The following is a 19,253-nucleotide window of genomic DNA, read 5'->3' on the forward strand; positions in this document are numbered from 1 at the left end:
GTTGTATTATTATTTACCCATTGGAGAAATGTGTTTCCTTCATCTCTGTGTCAAGGTGTCCCTGCCCTGCTGGGAGAGCCAGGTAGAATAAACATGTCCCAAGGAGAGATAGGAAGTAGTCTCTTCTTTCTGCTTTGACCTTGCTGATCTCTGAGAACTCCTTAGTTGATGTAGGGATTCTGATTCCTTGGGAAAGCTTTCTGGGCCCTGTTTTGTGGCTCTTTCTGCAGATGGTTACATTTCTGCCATTGATTTTTCATCCACTTCTACCTTGTGTAATGTCTATAGTTGTAATTTTCTGATGCTCCAGGTATACAGGGTCTCCTGACACTGAGATATTAGCAAGCATTGTTGGCAAATGAGATTATTTTAGGTAAACCCACTTCTGTACTTGCATTTAAATTTTACATGGTAAGAGTTTCAATTCAGAAAGAAACTTTTTAATTGTGTTTGTTGCAGCACCAAATTTATTTAGGTAACAGAATTTTGTTTGAAATATCTATTCCAAAAAGTTAAGTAGGGCTCTGAGGCCACAAGGAACTGAAACACTTGAGTGTATATTACATATTGATAACTAACATGATTTTGCTTGCAGGCATTTACCTACTTGGCAGATTTAAGTACTTTTACACTGTAGTAAATGTTTCCTTTTAAAAATATTTTGTATCTCACAGGGCAAATCATACCAGTTCAGGGGCCCATTCCCATCTGTGTGGAATCCAATTACCTACCTAGATCATAACAACCTTTGGAGGACAATGGATGACATGGGACAAGAGGTAAAGCTTCCTAAAGCTTCTTTGGCTACATTTGCATTTTTCATAATATGTTTAAAAGAAAGAAGATGCAACATATCACCAATGCATAGCACATTGTGTAGCACAGAGTAACTTTCAGTAATGATTTATGAAATGAATGAATGAACTCGTTTCTAACTCCTAAAAGAATGACAGGTCCAACAGACTGCTGTATACTACTAATGAGGGGGGAGAAGAACATATGTTACTCAGCCTTCCTGGGATGATGTTTCTAATCTAGAAAATCCTCAGGTAAATTAATAGTAAAGAAGTCTTAATAGTAAATTAAGACTTCTGGGTCTTTGAGTCGCCACCATGCCCAAACCTGCAGCCCATAAGTAAAAACACACAGAACCTGACCTGAAACTCCAGTTTAGACATGATTTGGTACAGCTGTCTGATCCATGTTAAGGAGTTAAATTTATGAATATTCTCTACAAGTAAGTACCATGTTTCCCCGAAAATAAGACCGGGTCTTATGTTAATTTTTGCTCCAAAAGACACATTAGGGCTTATGTTCAGGGGATGTCATCCTGAAAAATCATGCTAGGGCTTATTTTCCAGTTAGGTCTTATTTTCGGGGAAACACAGTAACTTAGTAATTAATATTTGGGAACAGACCAATTACAATATAGCCTCCATTTATTGTGCAGGAAGTGTTATCATAAATTAAATATTGATCATGTGCTATAGGTCTATAATAGGAAAGCTACACAGACAGCATTGGCTGTGCAGTAAGTCACCATTGGAGAATTTGGAAAACTTACACTTTCCATCTTTAAGTTAGAGTTTTTAATATGTACTATTGAAATAGTTTTTTTTAAGTAGAAAATTACATTCCCCCCACCCCAAATCCTTATCTGAATGTAGATTCCCAGTGATGCTCCATGGAAGGCACCCCTTGCAGAAGACTGGGACCACATGACGATGAAGGAGCTGCTAGACAAGATCTGCTGGACTGAGTAAGACTCTCCATTAGACACAGACATTTATTGTGACTTTTTTAGGTTTATTTAGCAATATCATTCAACATGGATGGGGCAAGTAGCTGCTTTGTGTCTAAACCCATGCCATTTGGCCAGGTGAAATGCTGAAAAATATTGGAAATGGGTCCTGCCCTAAAGGTGTCTACACATCAAACCTATATCTTTGGAATAGTTTTGCACCACAAAGCTGGTATTATCCCATGAAGTCTTCAGAACAGACCAGAATGTGCCAACTCTTTAACTTAGAACAGCTTAAAGACCATTTGCTTAAAGATCTAATTTATCAAGTTGTTGATGTAGGAATACTTTTGTGCTCCTCACTGGTAGTCAAGTGTAGAGATGGTGCATTACAATATACATTTTTATTTATTTATTGGGGTGACAGTTGTTAATGAAATTACATAATTTCAGGTGTACAATTCTGTATTACATCATCTATAAATCCTATTGTGTGTTCACCACCCAGGGTCAGTTCTCCTTCCATCACCATATATTTGATCCCCCTTACCCTCATCTCCCTCCCCCCACCCCCCTTACCCTCTGGTAACCACTAAACTATTGTCTGTGTCTATGAGTTTTTGTTTCTCATTTGTTTGTCTTGTTCTTTTGTTGTTATTGGTTTATATACCACATATCAGTGAAATCATAGGGTTCTCTGCTTTTTCTGTCTGACTTATTTCGCTTAGCATTATACTCTCAAGATACATCCATGTTGTCACAAATGTTCCTATATCATCTTTCCTTAACGCCGAATAGTGTTCATTGTGTATATGTACCACAACTTCTTTATCCATTCATCTATCGAAGGACATTTTGGTTGTTTCCATGTCTTGGCCACCGTAAACAAAGCTGCAATGAACATTGGAGCACACGTGTCTTTATGTATAAATGATTTCAAATTTTTTGGGTAGATACCCCGGAGAGGGATTGCTGAGTCATATGGTAATTCTATTTGTAATTTTTTGAGGAACCTCCACACTGCCTTCCATAGCGGCTGCACCAGTCTGCATTCCCACCAACAGTGTATGAGGGTTCCTTTTTCTCCACAGCGTCTCCAACACTTGTTACTATTTGTCTTGTTGATGATAGCCATTCTGACTGGGGTGAGGTGATAACATTCTTAATTTCTTCTATTGAATTCTTAATCTCCAAAAATTCTATTTGGTTCTTATTTAAAATTTCAATCTCTTTCCTAAAATTCTCATGTTGTTCTTTGATTGTGTTTCAGAGTTCATTAAACTGCCTTTCTGTGTTTTCTTGCATCTCGTTGAGTTTTTTTAGAACTGCAATCTTGAATTCTCTGTCATTTAAGTCACATATTTTCATATGTTTAAGTTCCTTTTCTGGAGACTTTTCACTTTCTTTCTGAGCTGTCTTGTTGCCTTGGTTATTCGTGGCAATTACTGATGTATTAGTTCTCTTCCTAGACATCTACAGGAGTGGCTTCTGCAACAGGTTGATAGGAAGAGGTCTTTCTTTTGTTTCCCAGTGCTTGTTGGTAGAATGTTTTATTTTCTCTCCCACTGCATCCTTTTTTTTCTCTCTCACACGGTAGTACTATGTTTTCTCTGCACTATGCTAGCTTCTCACACAAGGGGGGAATTCCCTGGGAAATGGGCTTCTCTTAATAGTTCACCCAGGTCACAGGGTGCAGTGTCCATGTGGGATGCAGAGAGCTATTGAAGTTCCAAATTGCTTCTTGCACCAGATTCGGAGCCCGTATGTTTCAGCAGTTCTGTTTACTCCTGCAGGGATCTGCCCAGATAGGTTGAGCCAGGGGCGGGGTGAGTTGTGAGAGGTTGCCGAGAGCAATGGCGGTGACCACCACCACAGCCAGTCCTGCTTCCACAGCTCCCTGTCCTTTGCTGGAACTAGTTGGGCTGTGAATTTGTGTCTGCGGTCCACAGTTCTCAGAACAGCAAATATGCTGTTGTTTTGATTTGACACTGCTACTGTTTCACTTCTAGTACCAGGCAGGTGGGGGTGGGACGATCTCTGGGAGGGTAGGGAGGTGGGCAGCTGGTCTCAGTGCCTAAGGCTTCAGTTCTCTGCTTGGCAGTGAGGACTTCAACCACCGTTTTCAGCCCTCTTCCCTCAGTCCCTTCTCTGAGGTCTCTGCCGTGAGAGTTGGGTTCCGCCGTGTTATATGCTGCCCCCTCAGCCCTGTGGGTCATAAATGGATCCCTAGCAGTCCGAGTTCTTCCCTCTTCTGCAGCTGAGGTTGTTCCGGGATATAGAGAGCTTGGAGCACTGAGCTAGGTCTGCGTCCTGCGCCCAGGCGGCGCTGTCTCCACACTTCTCCCTTCCCTCCACCCCGCTCGCGAGATTTGCCCACCTTTAAGTGAATTCAGTAGTGGGCCTCTTTGTCTTGCCTGTCTGCTGTGCCTGGAGTCCTTTGTGGAGTTATAGTTGTTCGATTAGTTGTAAATTCCAGGGAAGATTTACAGAGGCTCACCTCACCTCACCATTTTGATGACGTCCAAGTCTCTGAATCTTATTCTGGTTTTGATTGGATGCCACCGGAGGGTTTTAAGCAGGAATGACAGGATTTGATTTACATTTTAGAAAGAGCACTTTTTAGGGGAGGGAGGTAAAAAGCTTCTGAATTTGAGTGTACTAAACTGATACCAAGTTAGGAAAGTGGAGGTAGAACCATTTTGTAGGAGATAATTGCAATGCTCCTGGCAAGAGATGATGCTAAATTGGTGGTGGTCAAGGTGGAGTCATGTGGTGAAAGACAATAGGACTTACTGATAGATTGGATGGGGGAGAGTGATGGAAAGAGAGAAATTAAGGTTGATTTCTAGAGTGTTGGCGTTAGCAATTGGAGGAATGGTGATGACTTTTACTGAGGTAGGGATTACTGGAAGAGTAGCAAGTATGTGGGGAGAAATCATGACAGCACAGAATATGGAATGCAAGCTGACCCTGAATAAGGTATTTTGGTTAAGGGGAAAATAAATCTCATACTCCCCAAATTTCTGCTGTCTTGTTTTATAATGCAGGATTCTATTGACAATTTTCTGTGACTTGTCAAATTGTGCCAAATTTAGCCAAGTAAAATTATTCCTTGAATAATTTCCAGAGAATGACAATGATGTTCTCTTGCATTTGGCAATTTTACTCTTGTTTCTTTTTGAGCAGATCTGCAAAGAAGCTTGCTACTCTCTTTGTGAACCTGTGTGTCACTGCAGAGACCCATGAGGTCTCTGCTCTCTGGTTCCTATGGTATGTGAAGCAGTGTGGGGGCACGACCAGGATCATCTCAACAACCAACGGAGGGCAGGTACCCATCCATACCCCCACCATTCCAACAGAAAACTACCACTGCCTAAATGAAAGATTGGCATCATCCTTCAATCATGAATAGATGAAACAGGAGCCAGGCTTGTGGCTTTTAGAGCTTTCTCTTGAGAACTCAAAGTGGCTTTTGTGAGGAACAGTCTGTTGTTAGGTATTCAATGTGAGAACCCATCAGCCAATGTAATTTTGAGATTAGGCTTGTCTTTTTATATGTACTTTTGCAATTTTCCAATTAGGTATACATTTGGTTATTATTTCATAAGTTTGTAGATCATCTGATGAACATAACTTGAGCACTTTTTGTAAAGTCAGAAACACATTTTCAATTTAAAGCACACATAGCAAATAGAATTCATTCATTCATTCATTGCCTATTTCCTGACCCCCAACATTATGTAAGGCACTACACTAGGCACAGTAGGAAGTGGAGTAGAGTTCTTATATAGTCGGCTTGGTAGTCATTTTCCTTTCCTCTCTTTCTTCTGCCTCCCCCTATTCCCACTCATTTCCCTCTTTTGTCCTTCTCTTTCCTCTTTTTCTTCCTCTTCTACTTCTCTTTCTCCTTCTTCCTAAACCCATTTGAAATAGTCTTTCAAAAATTAACTGGACTGAAAATTTTAGGAGGAGGCAGTGAGCTCAACTGTATGCATGATCATGAAGAACCTTTGGAAGCTTTAGCAGGGCTTGAGCAGGTGGGTGCAGTGAGGTAAAATGACCTCACTGACCACAGAAGCAGCAGGCACCTGACCCAGGATGAGATGGGCAGCTGGCAACAGGGAGTAGGCTTGCCTGGGGATGGGTCGGCCAGAAAGGTTCTGAGCCTGAGTAATAAGGATGGGGAAAACAAGCTTAGGCAACAGCTGTGGCCCAGCTGTAGGTAGAACTTTACCAGACCCAGCAATCCAACAAAAGGAGGCAGATATGACATAGAACAGGGGTAGTGATAGGGGTAGACAGGTGGGGTATGGGGTCATGCTGAGGTTGTTGAGCTGAGGTTGGAGCCTGGAAATCTTCAAAAGCATAGCCTGGAAGGTGACTGTTAGAAAACCTGTAACTTTGTCAAAAGGCAGCAATAACCAGTTACAAAACAATGGTGAAAGACACTATTCACAACAGCAAAATGAAATTTTATGTATCTCACATGAAGATTTACAAAGAAAACTACCAATTTAATAATTTATATGCATTCCTAGAGTTCCTACCTAGCTCTTGAGTCCTTTTTTCTTTTTCAGGAGAGGAAATTTGTGGGAGGATCTGGTCAAGTGAGTGAGCGGATAATGGACCTCCTCGGGGACCAAGTGAAGCTGGAGAGGCCTGTGACCCACATTGACCAGACAGGAGAAAATGTCCTTGTGGAGACCCTAAATCATGAGGTGTATGAGGTAACCAAGAGCCTAAAACTAGAGGGAAGAGACCAGAGTCCCATAATAACCAAAGCTCAAATAAAGCCAAAAATATTCCAGACTTCATAGACAATCCCTTTGCCAAAAGCGAAAAGGGCAACTCTATCTGAAAAAAAGGAAAAGAGAGCCAGAATATTTGGGAGGGGGAGAGCTATAAAAACATATTATTAATCTTCTGTATTGGACTCCTACATAATTAAAAAAACAAAGAAAATGTTTATTTAATAATAAATATCAAGAGCCTCCTATTTGCCTGGCATCTAGGAGTTGGGAATATAACAATGAACAAAACAGATAAAATTCTCTGCCTTCATGTGGCTTACATTCTAGTGAAGGAGAAGGGCCATAACCAAATATATAGTTAAAATATAGAGTATGCCAGATAATGATAAGTACCATGGGAAAAATCAAGCAGGGAAGGGGGGTTTGCCAGAAGGTGGGCTGAGACAACTGGTCATGAAATTTTAAATAGGTCATCAAAGAAGATCTCACTGATGTTTGAGCACAGCACCAAAAGAGATGAGGAATTGATCCATGTGGCTATCTGAGGGAAGAGTATTCCAGGTAGACAGAATAGCCAGTGCAAAAACCATGAGGTTGAAGCAATCCTGACATGATGAAAGAACAGCAAAATGGTCAAAGTGGCAGAACTAAGGATTGAGGGGAAGAGTAATAGGAGGTGAGATCAAAGATACAACAGGGATCCATTTCATGTATGGTCTTGGAAGTGACCGTGGAACTTGGTTTTGATTCTATGTGTGATGGCAAGTCATTGGAGGTTTTGAACTAGGGAACAATAAGGGTTTATTTTGGTTTTAACAAGATCTTTCCACTTTTTCTGCTAAGAAGAGACTGAAGGAGGTGACAAGGGTAAAATGAAGGAAAAACATTAGGAAATAAGCAAAAACAAGCCGTGAACAATGTTTAACCACATTGTTTTCTTTCAGGCTAAGTATGTAATTAGTGCTGTTCCTCCTACTCTGGGAATGAAGATTCATTTCAATCCCCCTCTGCCAATGATGAGAAACCAGCTGATTACTCGTGTGCCTTTGGGTTCAGTCATCAAGTGTATCGTTTATTATAAAGAGCCCTTCTGGAGGAAAAAGAGTAAGTACTCTCCTTAAATAAAGATCTTTGGGAGAAGGTCAAAGAAACTTGGTGTAAAGACATGCATTTACATGTAACTGTTTTTATTAGAATACTGGACATAAAACATTAGTCCAAGTTCCAAGTACAATTATATCAAATAAAATATGTTGGCACAAGCTCATGGAATTGACTTCCCTTGGAATATGACCAACTCATTTTATAATTCAACACGAAGTTTATTTAATCCTTCCACAAAATCTTGTGAACATAGTTTATTAATATTTTCTAATGCAGTTTTTAAAAGTATGAGTTTATAAAGCTATTCACAAAGGTGAGGATTCTGAAAATGTCCAGGCTATTTCTTATTTATATCAAGATTCTGCTATATTAAATTAAATCAATTTGTTAATTTGTATATATTCAACAAGTGTGTTACTGTACTGAGTAGAACATTACAGGGATACTCACTAAAGTGCTAGATTCCGGAATGTTGAACACTTGAAATGTAGCTAGTGAAACCGAGAAACAAATTTTTTCTATTTTATTTTGTTTTAATTGCTTCAAATTCAAATGTAAAAAGCCACATGCAACTACTAGCTACTGTATTGGATAGCACAATGCTAGAGTCTCACCACATTTAATCTTATCACATCTACTTCTCTTCCAAGAGGAGGCTATGTATGAAAAATCAGTACCTGGGACTGAGGGCAAAAGGAAGGATGGACTGAAATGAAGAACTAGACTGCAGAGAAGAGAAGAGGTTATGCTGGAGGCAAAGGGGGAAAGTTTCATAGTTTTACCTTAGGGCAGTTCTTTCTGTATCTACCCTTTTTCAGTCACAGCTCAGCCTCCTAATTCTCTACCTTTGCAAAAAATGCTATTTAGAACTATTATGGGATTGTTGCATCAATTGAACAAGTAATCAACCTTTTGCAAAGGACAGTGTAATGAGTGTAGTGACCCACCATGAAGAGCCAGCTGCTGCTAAACTGTTTCCTCTCATGACCCAGGTGATCTATTTTAGGTAACTGGCTGATGGCAAGTAGATAGTGTTTAGGACAATGGAATAGAGAATTTTCTCCTAATGACTTGAATGCCTTTATTTGTGGACAGAATCTGTAACTTTCCATTTGTGTCTGCAAACATTTATCTTAGGCCTGCTATGTGCTAGGCAAGTTCATTGTTGGGTACTAGTGTCAAAAGGAAAACCCAAGTTCTCTACCTTTAAGAAGAGGCTGGGTCTGACTCGAGTTAAACTTTTAAAAATGACTGTAGACATGAAAGCCTCACTAAAGCATTTTCAATTTCTCTGAGTTACTATATAAATGTATTTCAGTAACTGACCACTATTGGGCACCTATTGTATGACAGGTGCTATGCGAGGCACTGGGAATTCAAAGGCACATTTCCTTGCCCAGAAAATTCAGATTCAGGAGGAAGACAAGTCATGTAAACTGATAATTGCATGACAGTGTATTCAGTTCAGTACTGGGGTTTTCGAGGCAGGATACAGCTTGTACAACTTGTAGCAAAACTCATATCCAGTGATTCCTATTACATCGATAGGTGATTCAATAACAATATCTTGAAGGATTCAATAAGGGAATAAAATCTAATGAAACTGACTCTTACAACAGGGTCTTTGTATCGTGTCAGACTGTCAATGCCACTACTAAAGACACTGTGATTAACGAGTAACACAAAAACTCAGGGGATATTGAGCTAACCAGATAAAAAGGGGTGAATTTTGCAGCCCAAACAGCCTAGCACAGTGACTAGCACACATTGGACACTCAGCAGCCAATCATTCAATATTTTTGTTTGTTTGTTTGCTTTGCTTAGCTTTGTTTTGTTTTATAAGTGCAGTATGGTTTGGGTTATTAAAGAGAAAGTAACTTTTTGCATTTTCATACAGACAGCTCTAGCCTGTTCTTAATTGCTTGTAGATTGATTATCCCAGGAAATGCTTCCCAGTTTCTTGGTGTGTAACATTTTTGTGAATTTGGAAAGAGGGACCCCTCTTCTTTGCTGGCCTTTCACCAAGCCATCCTAAGTGCAGCACTTTCACCATCTGTATCCCACCCTCCTGGGGTCCCTGCAGGGATGGGGGGAGCATCATGGCCACCTCAGCCCTTTCTTCCTTCCCCACTTACTTGGAGAGTGCAGGCTGCGAAAATGTCTTGAATCCTTTCAGTCTCCCTTGCTTTCGCTCATCTACACCGCTTATACTTTCTCTTAAATCTAATTTATATAAATTTCTGTTTAAAATGACAGAAGTAATACCTGCTTTTTACAAAAATTACAGAAGTAAACTTGTTCACTATAAAACTTCCAAAAAAATAAAAAGTGTAAGAAAAATGACCCTCTCTTATTGTCCCTACCTTTAGGGAACCACTGTTAAAAATTTGTTTATCCTTGGGGAGTTATTGTATATATAGGTAATACTTTAAATATATGTGTACATGTATACCGACATATATATATATACTTTATTTTTTTATTTTTCAATTACAGTTGACATTCAATATTATATTATATTAGTTTCAGGTGTATAGAATAGTAGTTAGACATATATAAAATTTTTATAAAAATCATATTTGGATATAATTGTTATACATATTCTTTAATAAGTATTTAAAGACATATATATTAATAAATGTTATATATTTCCCCAAAACCATTATTTTTAAAAAATATGATACATATTATACTGAAATTTGCATTCTGCTGTTAGCAGTATGCCATAGACATTTCTCCACACCAGTACATTGAAATCTACCTCATTTCAACAACTGAATAAACAGAATTTCACTTTATGACTCTATCAAAATGAACCCAATAGGTATGCTGTTGATAGGTATTTTGATTATTTCCAAGTTTTTGCTATTACACAATATGTTGCAATAAACCACTGACTTCATATAGTTCTGATTTGTATAGGAACATTTCTTTTTGTTAAATTTATAAAAGTGGAATTATGAAGTCAATTGACTTGTGTAGACCCAGCTAATAACATGTTTAACTATGTCAATTAGTAGGGAAAAATATTTCATTTATCTGTAATTTGTAAGTTTTATCATTAGCAAAGCATAGGGGCTATATGAAATCATTTTGTAAACTACCTGTATATCTCTTGCTTGTTAATTTTTTTTTCTGTATATGTTGCAGATATTTTCTCGTGGTGTATCAGTTTTTAAAAACGCTTTTATGACCAGAGGGTAAAGGGGAAGCGGGGTGGTAGAGGAGGGTAAAAGGGATCAAATATATGGTGATGGAAGGAGAAATGACTCTGGGTGGTGAACACACAGTGGAATGTATAGATGATGTAATACACAATTGTACACCTGAAATCTATGTAATTTTACTAGCAATTGTCACCCCAGTAAACTTTAATTAAGAAAATGCGTTTATGATGATTTTATGCTCCTAAATTCTCATATGTACCTGGGGTTCTTCTGGAACAATGCTATTCCACTGGTCTTTGTCACTGGGCTTCAAATATATATATACATATATATGTATATGTATATATATGTGTATATATATATGTATATATATATGTATATATATATACACATTTTTTTTTTTTTTTTGGCATATGAAAATTTATTACTACTGTGTTTTTACCATTGAAACTTATGATCTTGGTCTTTCCTTCTTGCCTTTGTATAAGGCCAAAAGAGAGACATTGGCTACTTTGACAACCTTAAAGCGGACTCCAGGAATGTCACCAACAGCATGACCTTTGCGACCAAATCCAGCAACCAGAACTTCATCATTTTCCTCAATGAAATTCAAACAACCATCATTGGGTACAAAGGCTGTGATTTTTTTGCCATTCTTGATTAGCTGGACCCTGACACACTTCCTGATGGCAGAATTTGGCTGTTTGGCTTCAACCCCTACTTTTTCCAGCACGATTCCCTTCGCGTGGGAGGCGCCCCCGAAGGGGTTGGCCTTCAGGGCCGTGCCCAGGTGGGCTTTCTTGTACTGCTTGTCGTGCCACTTCTGGTCTCGCCGGTGACTGCGGAGCTTCCTGGCCATACGGAGGCCGCGGCACTTGCCCATCCTGCCGGCACCACGGGCCCGAGCCAAAGAGCTATACACATTTTTTAAGTGTATTAGGGTGACAATTGTTAGCAAAGTTACATAGATTTCAGGTGTACAATTCTGTAATGCATCATCTATATATCACATTGTGTGTTCACCACCCAGAGTCATTTCTCCTTCCATCACCATATATATGATCGCCTTTACCCTCATCTACCACCCCCTTCCCCTTACTCTCTGGTAACCACTAAACTGTTGTTTGTGTCTATGAGTTTTTATTTCTTCATTTGTTTGTCTTGTTCTTTTGTTGCTTTCAGTTTTATACACCACGTATCAGTGAAATCATATGGTTCTTGACTTTTTCTGACTTATTTCGCTCAGCATAATCATCTCAAGATCCATCTATTTTGTCACAAATGGCACTATTTCATCTTTTCTTATGGCAGGATAGTATTCTATTGTGCACATATACCACAACTTCTTTATCCAATCATCTACCTAAGGACACTTTGGTTGTTTCCATGTTTTGGCCACCGTAAATAAAGCTGCAATGAACATCAGAGCACATATATCTTTATGGATAAATGTTTTCAAATTTTGGGGGTATATACCCAGGAGAGGGATTGCTGGGTCATATGGTAATTCTATTCTTAATTTTTTGAGGAACCTCCACACTGCCTTCCATAGCAGCTGTACCAATCTGCATTCTCACCAAATAATATTCTTAATATTCCTCTTTATCACTTCCCATAGCTACAATGCCTTCTCTTTTCTCCCTGAGGATGTTACTTACCACTTTCAGGGAAATTTCTTCTACTCCTTGTCTTTTTTTCCTGAGAGTTTCTTCTTGTTTGTTACTGTTTTTGTCTTTGCTGCTCTTGTTAAGGACTTTGTTAAATGTCTAGATGTCCTTGAATGCTCCTTTCTTTTCTAAGAGTGAGGCAGGACCAAGCTAACTGGAGGTTCCAGAAGTCCTGTGTGCATAGGCGGGGCTCCTGAGCTCTCTACCTACAAATAAGAGAAATGCCGCTGGTGCCACATGGTTTGTCCTAGCATGAACATGACTCTTCTCTGCCATTTGTGCTTTCACTTTTGCCCAGTGCACCTGCCTGACTCAGAGGCCAGCTTTGCATTGGGAAAGATTTGTCCAAGGAATCCCGCTACCCAAAAACCAGGACCTCTGCCCTGGACAGCTTGGTGTCCCCTGCTATCTCCCCATCCAATCCAGCTGACCCCCACATGATTAGTGTGCACTTTCTCTTTTCTCTTATCACATCCTGTCCCGTTTGTCTCCTCTCTTTCTTGTCTTCTAACAGGTAATTCCTTAGCTGTTTCTCTTATGTTATTAAATCTTCTTGAGTTCTTGGATGAACTTTAAACATTTCTCCTTCCCACATTTCAGTTTTTCTCAATGTTTTTCCTGCCCCAACACAGCTGAGGGGCATGCAAGCACCCCTCAACCCAGTGGCTTACTGGGACTTTGATTCTCGTGGATGTGCAGTGGGGAGGAGCATGGGAGGAAAGACAGATGCAAGTGTAGGTCAAAAAGGCTTACAGAGATGTTTGCTAATACACAGGTTGGGGCAGTACATACCCTCAAAGTTCTTTCTCCCTCATTTTACAACCCTCTTTTTGGATTTTCTTTACAATGTTTGTTCCAAAGTCTTCTACCATAATTTTGTTCAAACAACCTCAATTAGCAAGTAAGTGATAGAGGAAGAGGAGTGGTGCACTATAATGGGATATTATAACATTTCAGATTCTGCCCTGACATTTTCACCATTGCTTTGTCAGTCTTTTGTAGAAATTGCATATATTTTGTTCAGGAGGGGAGTTAGATAATCTTTTTGTCCAGAATAAGCTGAAATTGAAATGCCAAGTTGTTCTGGAGGTCATGTTTGAAATGAGGGTTTGGAACTCTGTAGATTTTAAAATATTTTATTACCCAATAACGCCATGTCCTCTCTGCCCATGTCTCCAGATAATCAAGAACAAGTTAATATAGACTAGGTGGCTCCCCATAAAATGTGAATGTTCATTTTTTTCTATTTTACAGTTATGGACTTGTATTTCTTTTACACATTTTTTGTTTTATCTGACTTTTTTATGTAAAAGAGGAAATAGAAGAGGCAACTATTAACAGCTAGGGAAACAAGATTTCATTAAAGGGTGGCCTGGGGATTAATGCATAGTATCACATTGCTTTATTTTTTTGCAGAGGGGGCTTAAAGTTTGATTTTCCCCCCACAAAATATTGCCTACTTAGCCTTCCTTTTGACATCAGTTTGTTTTGCCTCCATATACTTAGAATATAATATCTTATATTTGGCCTTTGAGCTTCTCAAGTTGAAAAATGTGTGCTCATTGTAACTACTATGGATAGCTTGGTAGGGTGATGAATATCTTCTCCCATTTTGCTGTTCTACAGATTACTGTGGAACCATGATTATTGAAGAAGAGGAAGCTCCAGTTGCCTACACATTGGATGATACTAAACCTGATGGCAGCTATGCCGCCATAATGGGGTAAAGCACACTTATAGTGGCGTGAATGCTATTTGGTGTTGGCAATGTATTCCCAAACTATTAATAAATGTGTCCCAAACTTTTTTAAAATAATTTTTTACCCAATGGCATTATTCTCTAAATCCAATAGTAGGAAAATTCTTTTAAATAGTGTCTTTCAATGAATAAATATTTAAAAAGGAGTTAGAACACCAATAACATTTTAAAATTTGTTGTATTAAGTTTATGCTTTATATTTAGTGCTAGGGGTTGAAAACTTTTGGTAAGCTGTCTTTTGTGAAAGCATGATAAGAAGAATTGACTTAGAGGGTTTTAGTGAGAGGGCTTCTTGTGGAGGCTTGTGTGGACATCAATGGTATTTATGTGGGATGTTGAGATTTTCCAAGTTCCACTAGAGAGGAGCCAAGACCAGCCCAATCCTCAGCTTCGCAAGGAAGACCAACACAGATGGGGAATGTTTTTGAGGAGATCAAAGACAGTTTTGTGAAGTGGAAGGCAATCATAGGGCTAGGAATGGAGGTGGATTCTAGAAGGCTGAGCACTAGGGAGATGCCATTGTGGAGATACAACCAAAGGGCAGGGGATGGATGAAATTTGAAAGGCTCAGGGTTCATTCCCATTAGCCACCAGCCATGTAGGGGGAGGTGGGCCAGTCATAGTATCTCCTTAGGCAGAAATTATCGCCAGTCTTCTGTCTTTAGTCCCTTGAATCTCTAAAGGTAGAAGATGCCTTTTAGTGTCAGGAATGTAACATGTAAATAGTAAAACATTGAACATAAAATAAGCTAGTGTATAATTTGTTTCTTTGGGTTGAGTTTTAACTTGTGCACAAATGCAGCTATAGAAATAAAGTCAAGATGAAAGTAGCAACAAATTTCCCCTCTTTTTCGTGTTTGCATGTTTTAGATTTATTCTTGCCAACAAAGCCAGAAAACTGGCACGTCTTACCAAAGAGGAAAGGTAAGAAAAAAAGTGCCTCTTCTTTCTTCCCTCCCTCCCATCCTCCCTTACTTCCGTCCTCTACTTCTGTCCTCCTTCTTATCCACTCCCAAACCTTTTCCTCTCCTTCTCTTCTTTTCCTCCTTTAAAAAAAAAATTCTGCCTACTTGCTTGTCTTTCAATTTTACTGAACTTTTTAAGATAGATATTGCCTAATAACATGAGTGTTCCCAATACTACATGTCTGTTATATTAATTATAAGTGTCTTGTATAAAGGCACAGTACTTATAACTTAAGAAACAAATATTCAAATTAATATCTATTGAGTTTATTGTACAGAAGATACCATGCAAGGGGCTATGGGAGAATACATAATACACATACCGTCTGAGAACACAAAAATGGATATAGCTCAGGAGCTGACAATTTACTTGGGGACAGGTGCAATTATAACAAGTTCCACTGTGCTGCTGGGACCACACTGTTTGACATCATTAATGAAAAAAATCACGTGAGTTTGTTGATAAAATTGAAGCTCTGAGAGCTTAAGTAACCTGCTCAAGACCTTATAGTAGTTAAGAGGCAGAAGCAGAATTCAAAGCTCTTGCTGCTCCTTCTTCTTTCCACTCTGGCCATTGCTTTTTAGTGGGGTAGGAGGAGGAAAGGGGTGAGCTATAATTAGGTCTTAACCCTCCCAAAATCTCCAGTGCTGAGCAGATTGACTGACACTTAAGAGATACACAATTGTTTTTGAGTAAATGGACAAATTGCCGGGTGACCCCAGTGATTCAAGAAATGCATCACTTTATTTTCTTTAAATTTATTTATGACCCAATAGATTTAAGACATTTGAAATAGAACAAAGTGGCTTGTTTTGAAAAACTGAAATGAAATGTCCAGTGGAAGCAATGGCTCACTGAGTGTTTTTTGAATGAGAGGATAGGTGCCTCTTTCACTTTCTTCATATTTACTTTTGTTCCCCACCCCCTTCTCCCATAGGTTGAATAAACTTTGTGAGCTCTACGCAAAAGTTTTAGGCTCCAAAGAAGCTTTGCAGGTAAGACTGATTCACAATCCTTTCCTAAGGGAGAGAGATCTTGCTTTATCCTCAAGGGGCTAACAGGAATAAGCTCATAAGTAGGGCCCTAGAGCTCATGTTTCCCCTGATATATTCTTGGAGGGGTCTGCACAGGGTTGGTCAACTTATAAGTTGTCCCAAAGAGTATGGGCCCCAGATGTGCTGGTGGCAGCTCAGGAACCCTGCAACACTGCTGTGTTTCAGGTGGTACCCTGCTTGTCTCTGAGTTCACAACTCTTCCTGGAGCAGGGCATTGGACCATTTTGCTCTCAGCTCTGTCAGGTGGAAAAAAAGGGGAACTTCTGCTACCCATAGTGAGATTCTACATCCTAGCAGCCAGGATGGGGATGAAAAGAGTTTTCTACTTCTCTGTTGATCTTGTAGAAACCAGAGTCTCATTTGTATTCATAAACTATCATACAAGCATTTCCTAACACCCATCCCACTCCTCACTGCATTGAGAGTAAAAACAGGGTGGCCTGCCCCACTTCTGCACATCCCTTTTTGCCTTGTTTTACCCTTGAACATTAGGGGTGCAGGGAAGACATGCTGATTGACTCTAAGTGAGCCCTGTCAGCTGAGTATCCTAGACACCACTGGAAGCAGCCTAAGGAAACTGATCTTCAAGTGAAACTAGTAGTACCCCACAGATGGTCAAAGGAGGGGTGAAGGTGGAGTAGGGAGGCAGTGAGTTAGGATGTTTGATGATAGAGGGACCAATGTGCTCATAACCAGTAGCCATAACTGCCTCTGTCATCAATATTTAAAGCAATAAATTGGTGTTCTCATTACATTTACCAGACTGCTGGGGTTTTTATGTTTTGACATGGATTAAATAATCTTTTGAAAGTGATTGTTAAATCCAGTTGTCCATGAAGTATTTGAAGGCAATGGAGACTGCTGTACAAATGAGCAGTTAAAGCGTGAGAAAAATCTAATGAGGGGTCTAAGAATATTTAACTTGTTAAGCCTCTTTAATCCAAATTTCTGCAGTGTGCACCATGACCTAGTTGAGCAGCTACATGGCTTAATCTTTATTCTAACACTTATCTTGCTCAACTTTGCAGTGACTTGCTTTCTCCTACTCAAGTTGTGGCTTTTGAATTTGTCATTTTTGTTCATTCTTTTCAAGTAAAAATTTGTTGCTATTCATTGATATAGGTGAAATATATGCTTTTAAGGATTTTTGAAGTTCTTTCTCAGCAAGTGAACAAGAATAAGTAATTTATTGGTTTGGAGAAAAACAATACTAATGAGAAATGTGTTTTGATTCATTTTTTTTGCATTCATATACCATTTAGCAAGTTTAAATATAAGTATAGCCTCTAAGTTCAAGAGTAGTGTGAGTGAAGTAGCAAACCCCAAATTATATACACACTAAGGAAACTTATTTAACATCTGTTAAAAATCACTGGGTTTTCTGTTTAAAAATGCTGTTCAAGCAATATTACCCTGGTAGATACTTCAGCTTTTTGAAGTTATGTTCTGAGATACTCTCAGGCTGAAGCAATTTATAATAGAAATTCTTCTGACAACCTGTAAGGTAGTTGTTTGTTGAACCTTAGTTGGAGAGGAAAGAAGTTGTTCTCAAATTTCCAAAGAAGTTAATCATTTTTAATTTGGGAAAGTCTCTTTTTCCTAAGAAGGATGTGGATGATTAATTGCTGATGATAAAAATGAGCTGGTCCTATCCTTGTTTGCTCTTGGCATAGAGAGGAACACTTGCCGTACTCCTGCTTTGTTATCTATTGTCTGAAAAGAAGCAAGTCCTGGGAGAAAGAAAAGGTGAAAGATAAAGTACAACCTTCTGATTAGCAGGAAACAACCAGAAAAGAGTGCTCATGAGGTGGTTGTCCCCTCAGATGCAAAGAGGGAAGACAGCTGGCTATGAGATTTGGGAATACTAGAGGCCTGGAGCAACATACACCCCTCAGGCAGGGGCTAGTGCTTTGTAAATAGGATGCATTACAAGTGACTATCCAAAAGTCCTATGTGATTGCAAGTTTTTTACACAAAACATTTTTTCAAAATCTATTTTTAAAGTAATATTTTTTCCTCTCAAAACTTGTCATGTTGATTTTATCTTTTCATAATCATGTGTAATGATAATGCTTATATTTAGTTATTTTAACAAAGAGCTCAAGCTTTACAAAAATCTCATATAATGCTTTGTCTGTTCATGGCAAAAAACATATTTTTCAGACCAATAGTTGTTTACCAGTAATACCAACAGAATTGTCTTCATCTCATGAAAACATTAATTTGTCTGTTTAGCTTCCTTCAACAAAGCTCAATTCCACCAAAAACATGAATCTTCTCATCCCTTTTCCTTGACAGACACGTTTTTCTGCTTTTTCCTGCTCCAACCACTCCAGAAGCATAAATTCTTTTTTAAACTTGTCTTGAAACCATTAGGCACTAAAACTTATTAATAGTTAAAACCAATTTAAAAATGGAACTAGGCAATTGCAGTTTATGAACAGTACCTGAGACATGAATGAACCAACTGGGAAAACTTCCTGAAGTCAGAATTTCTTAAAAGTGTATTACCAGGGCATTTATCTGCCCAAAGACATATCCCTAAAAACATCTGGATGATAAGACTCTACTTCATCCAGAAGCTTACTGGACTGTGTTTGATTTATTCTAGAATAGATAGTTTCCTTCAGGCTTTTGTCACTCTGCCTTGCAGCCGGTGCACTATGAAGAGATGAACTGGTGTGAGGAGCAGTACTCAGGAGGCTGCTACACGACCTACTTCCCCCCTGGGATCATGACTCAATATGGAAGGTACAGTAAAAGTGTGCTAAACTCTGAGTGAAATGCCCTGAACCTGAATCCAAACTCTAAACAGGTTCATGTAGCACTTTTGTTTCTTGGAAATGCTAAAAAAAAAAAAAAAAAAGAAGAAGAAAGAAGAGAAAAAGAAAGAAAAAACTCCCCACTTTCCATTTTATCTTGTGAATCTCATGAATGAAGTCATAATTCTGCATCATGAGGGTACCTGTCACTCTTAATTCCTTTGAGGAAGCAATCCCAATCAATGTAACCAAAGAAGGTTGCAGCATAACAATAGGAATTT

General features: G+C 38.9%; 2 protein-coding genes across 4 annotated transcripts in view; one reads left to right on the top strand and one right to left on the bottom strand.

Moving 5' to 3' along the window:
* The window catches only part of MAOB (monoamine oxidase B), a 136,290-nt gene that overhangs the window by 101,678 nt on the left and 15,359 nt on the right, over positions 1-19,253 (top strand). For all 3 annotated transcript variants that reach the window (XM_081041906.1, XM_081041907.1, XM_081041908.1), the window contains 9 exons: positions 675-779; positions 1,668-1,759; positions 4,928-5,069; positions 6,319-6,468; positions 7,437-7,596; positions 14,057-14,153; positions 15,060-15,113; positions 16,093-16,150; positions 18,864-18,961. In XM_081041906.1, coding sequence (XP_080898032.1) covers positions 675-779; positions 1,668-1,759; positions 4,928-5,069; positions 6,319-6,468; positions 7,437-7,596; positions 14,057-14,153; positions 15,060-15,113; positions 16,093-16,150; positions 18,864-18,961 — 956 coding nt within the window. The remainder of the gene's footprint in view (positions 1-674; positions 780-1,667; positions 1,760-4,927; positions 5,070-6,318; positions 6,469-7,436; positions 7,597-14,056; positions 14,154-15,059; positions 15,114-16,092; positions 16,151-18,863; positions 18,962-19,253) is intronic.
* On the bottom strand, positions 11,170-11,671 carry LOC308494289 (small ribosomal subunit protein uS12-like). Its single transcript, XM_081041909.1, has one exon. It carries the CDS (start codon positions 11,644-11,646, stop codon positions 11,215-11,217), a length of 432 nt encoding a protein of 143 aa, XP_080898035.1. The 5' UTR covers positions 11,647-11,671; the 3' UTR covers positions 11,170-11,214.

Source organism: Rhinolophus hipposideros (assembly GCF_964194185.1).
Source record: "Rhinolophus hipposideros genome assembly, chromosome: X".
NCBI lineage: Eukaryota > Metazoa > Chordata > Mammalia > Chiroptera > Rhinolophidae > Rhinolophus > Rhinolophus hipposideros.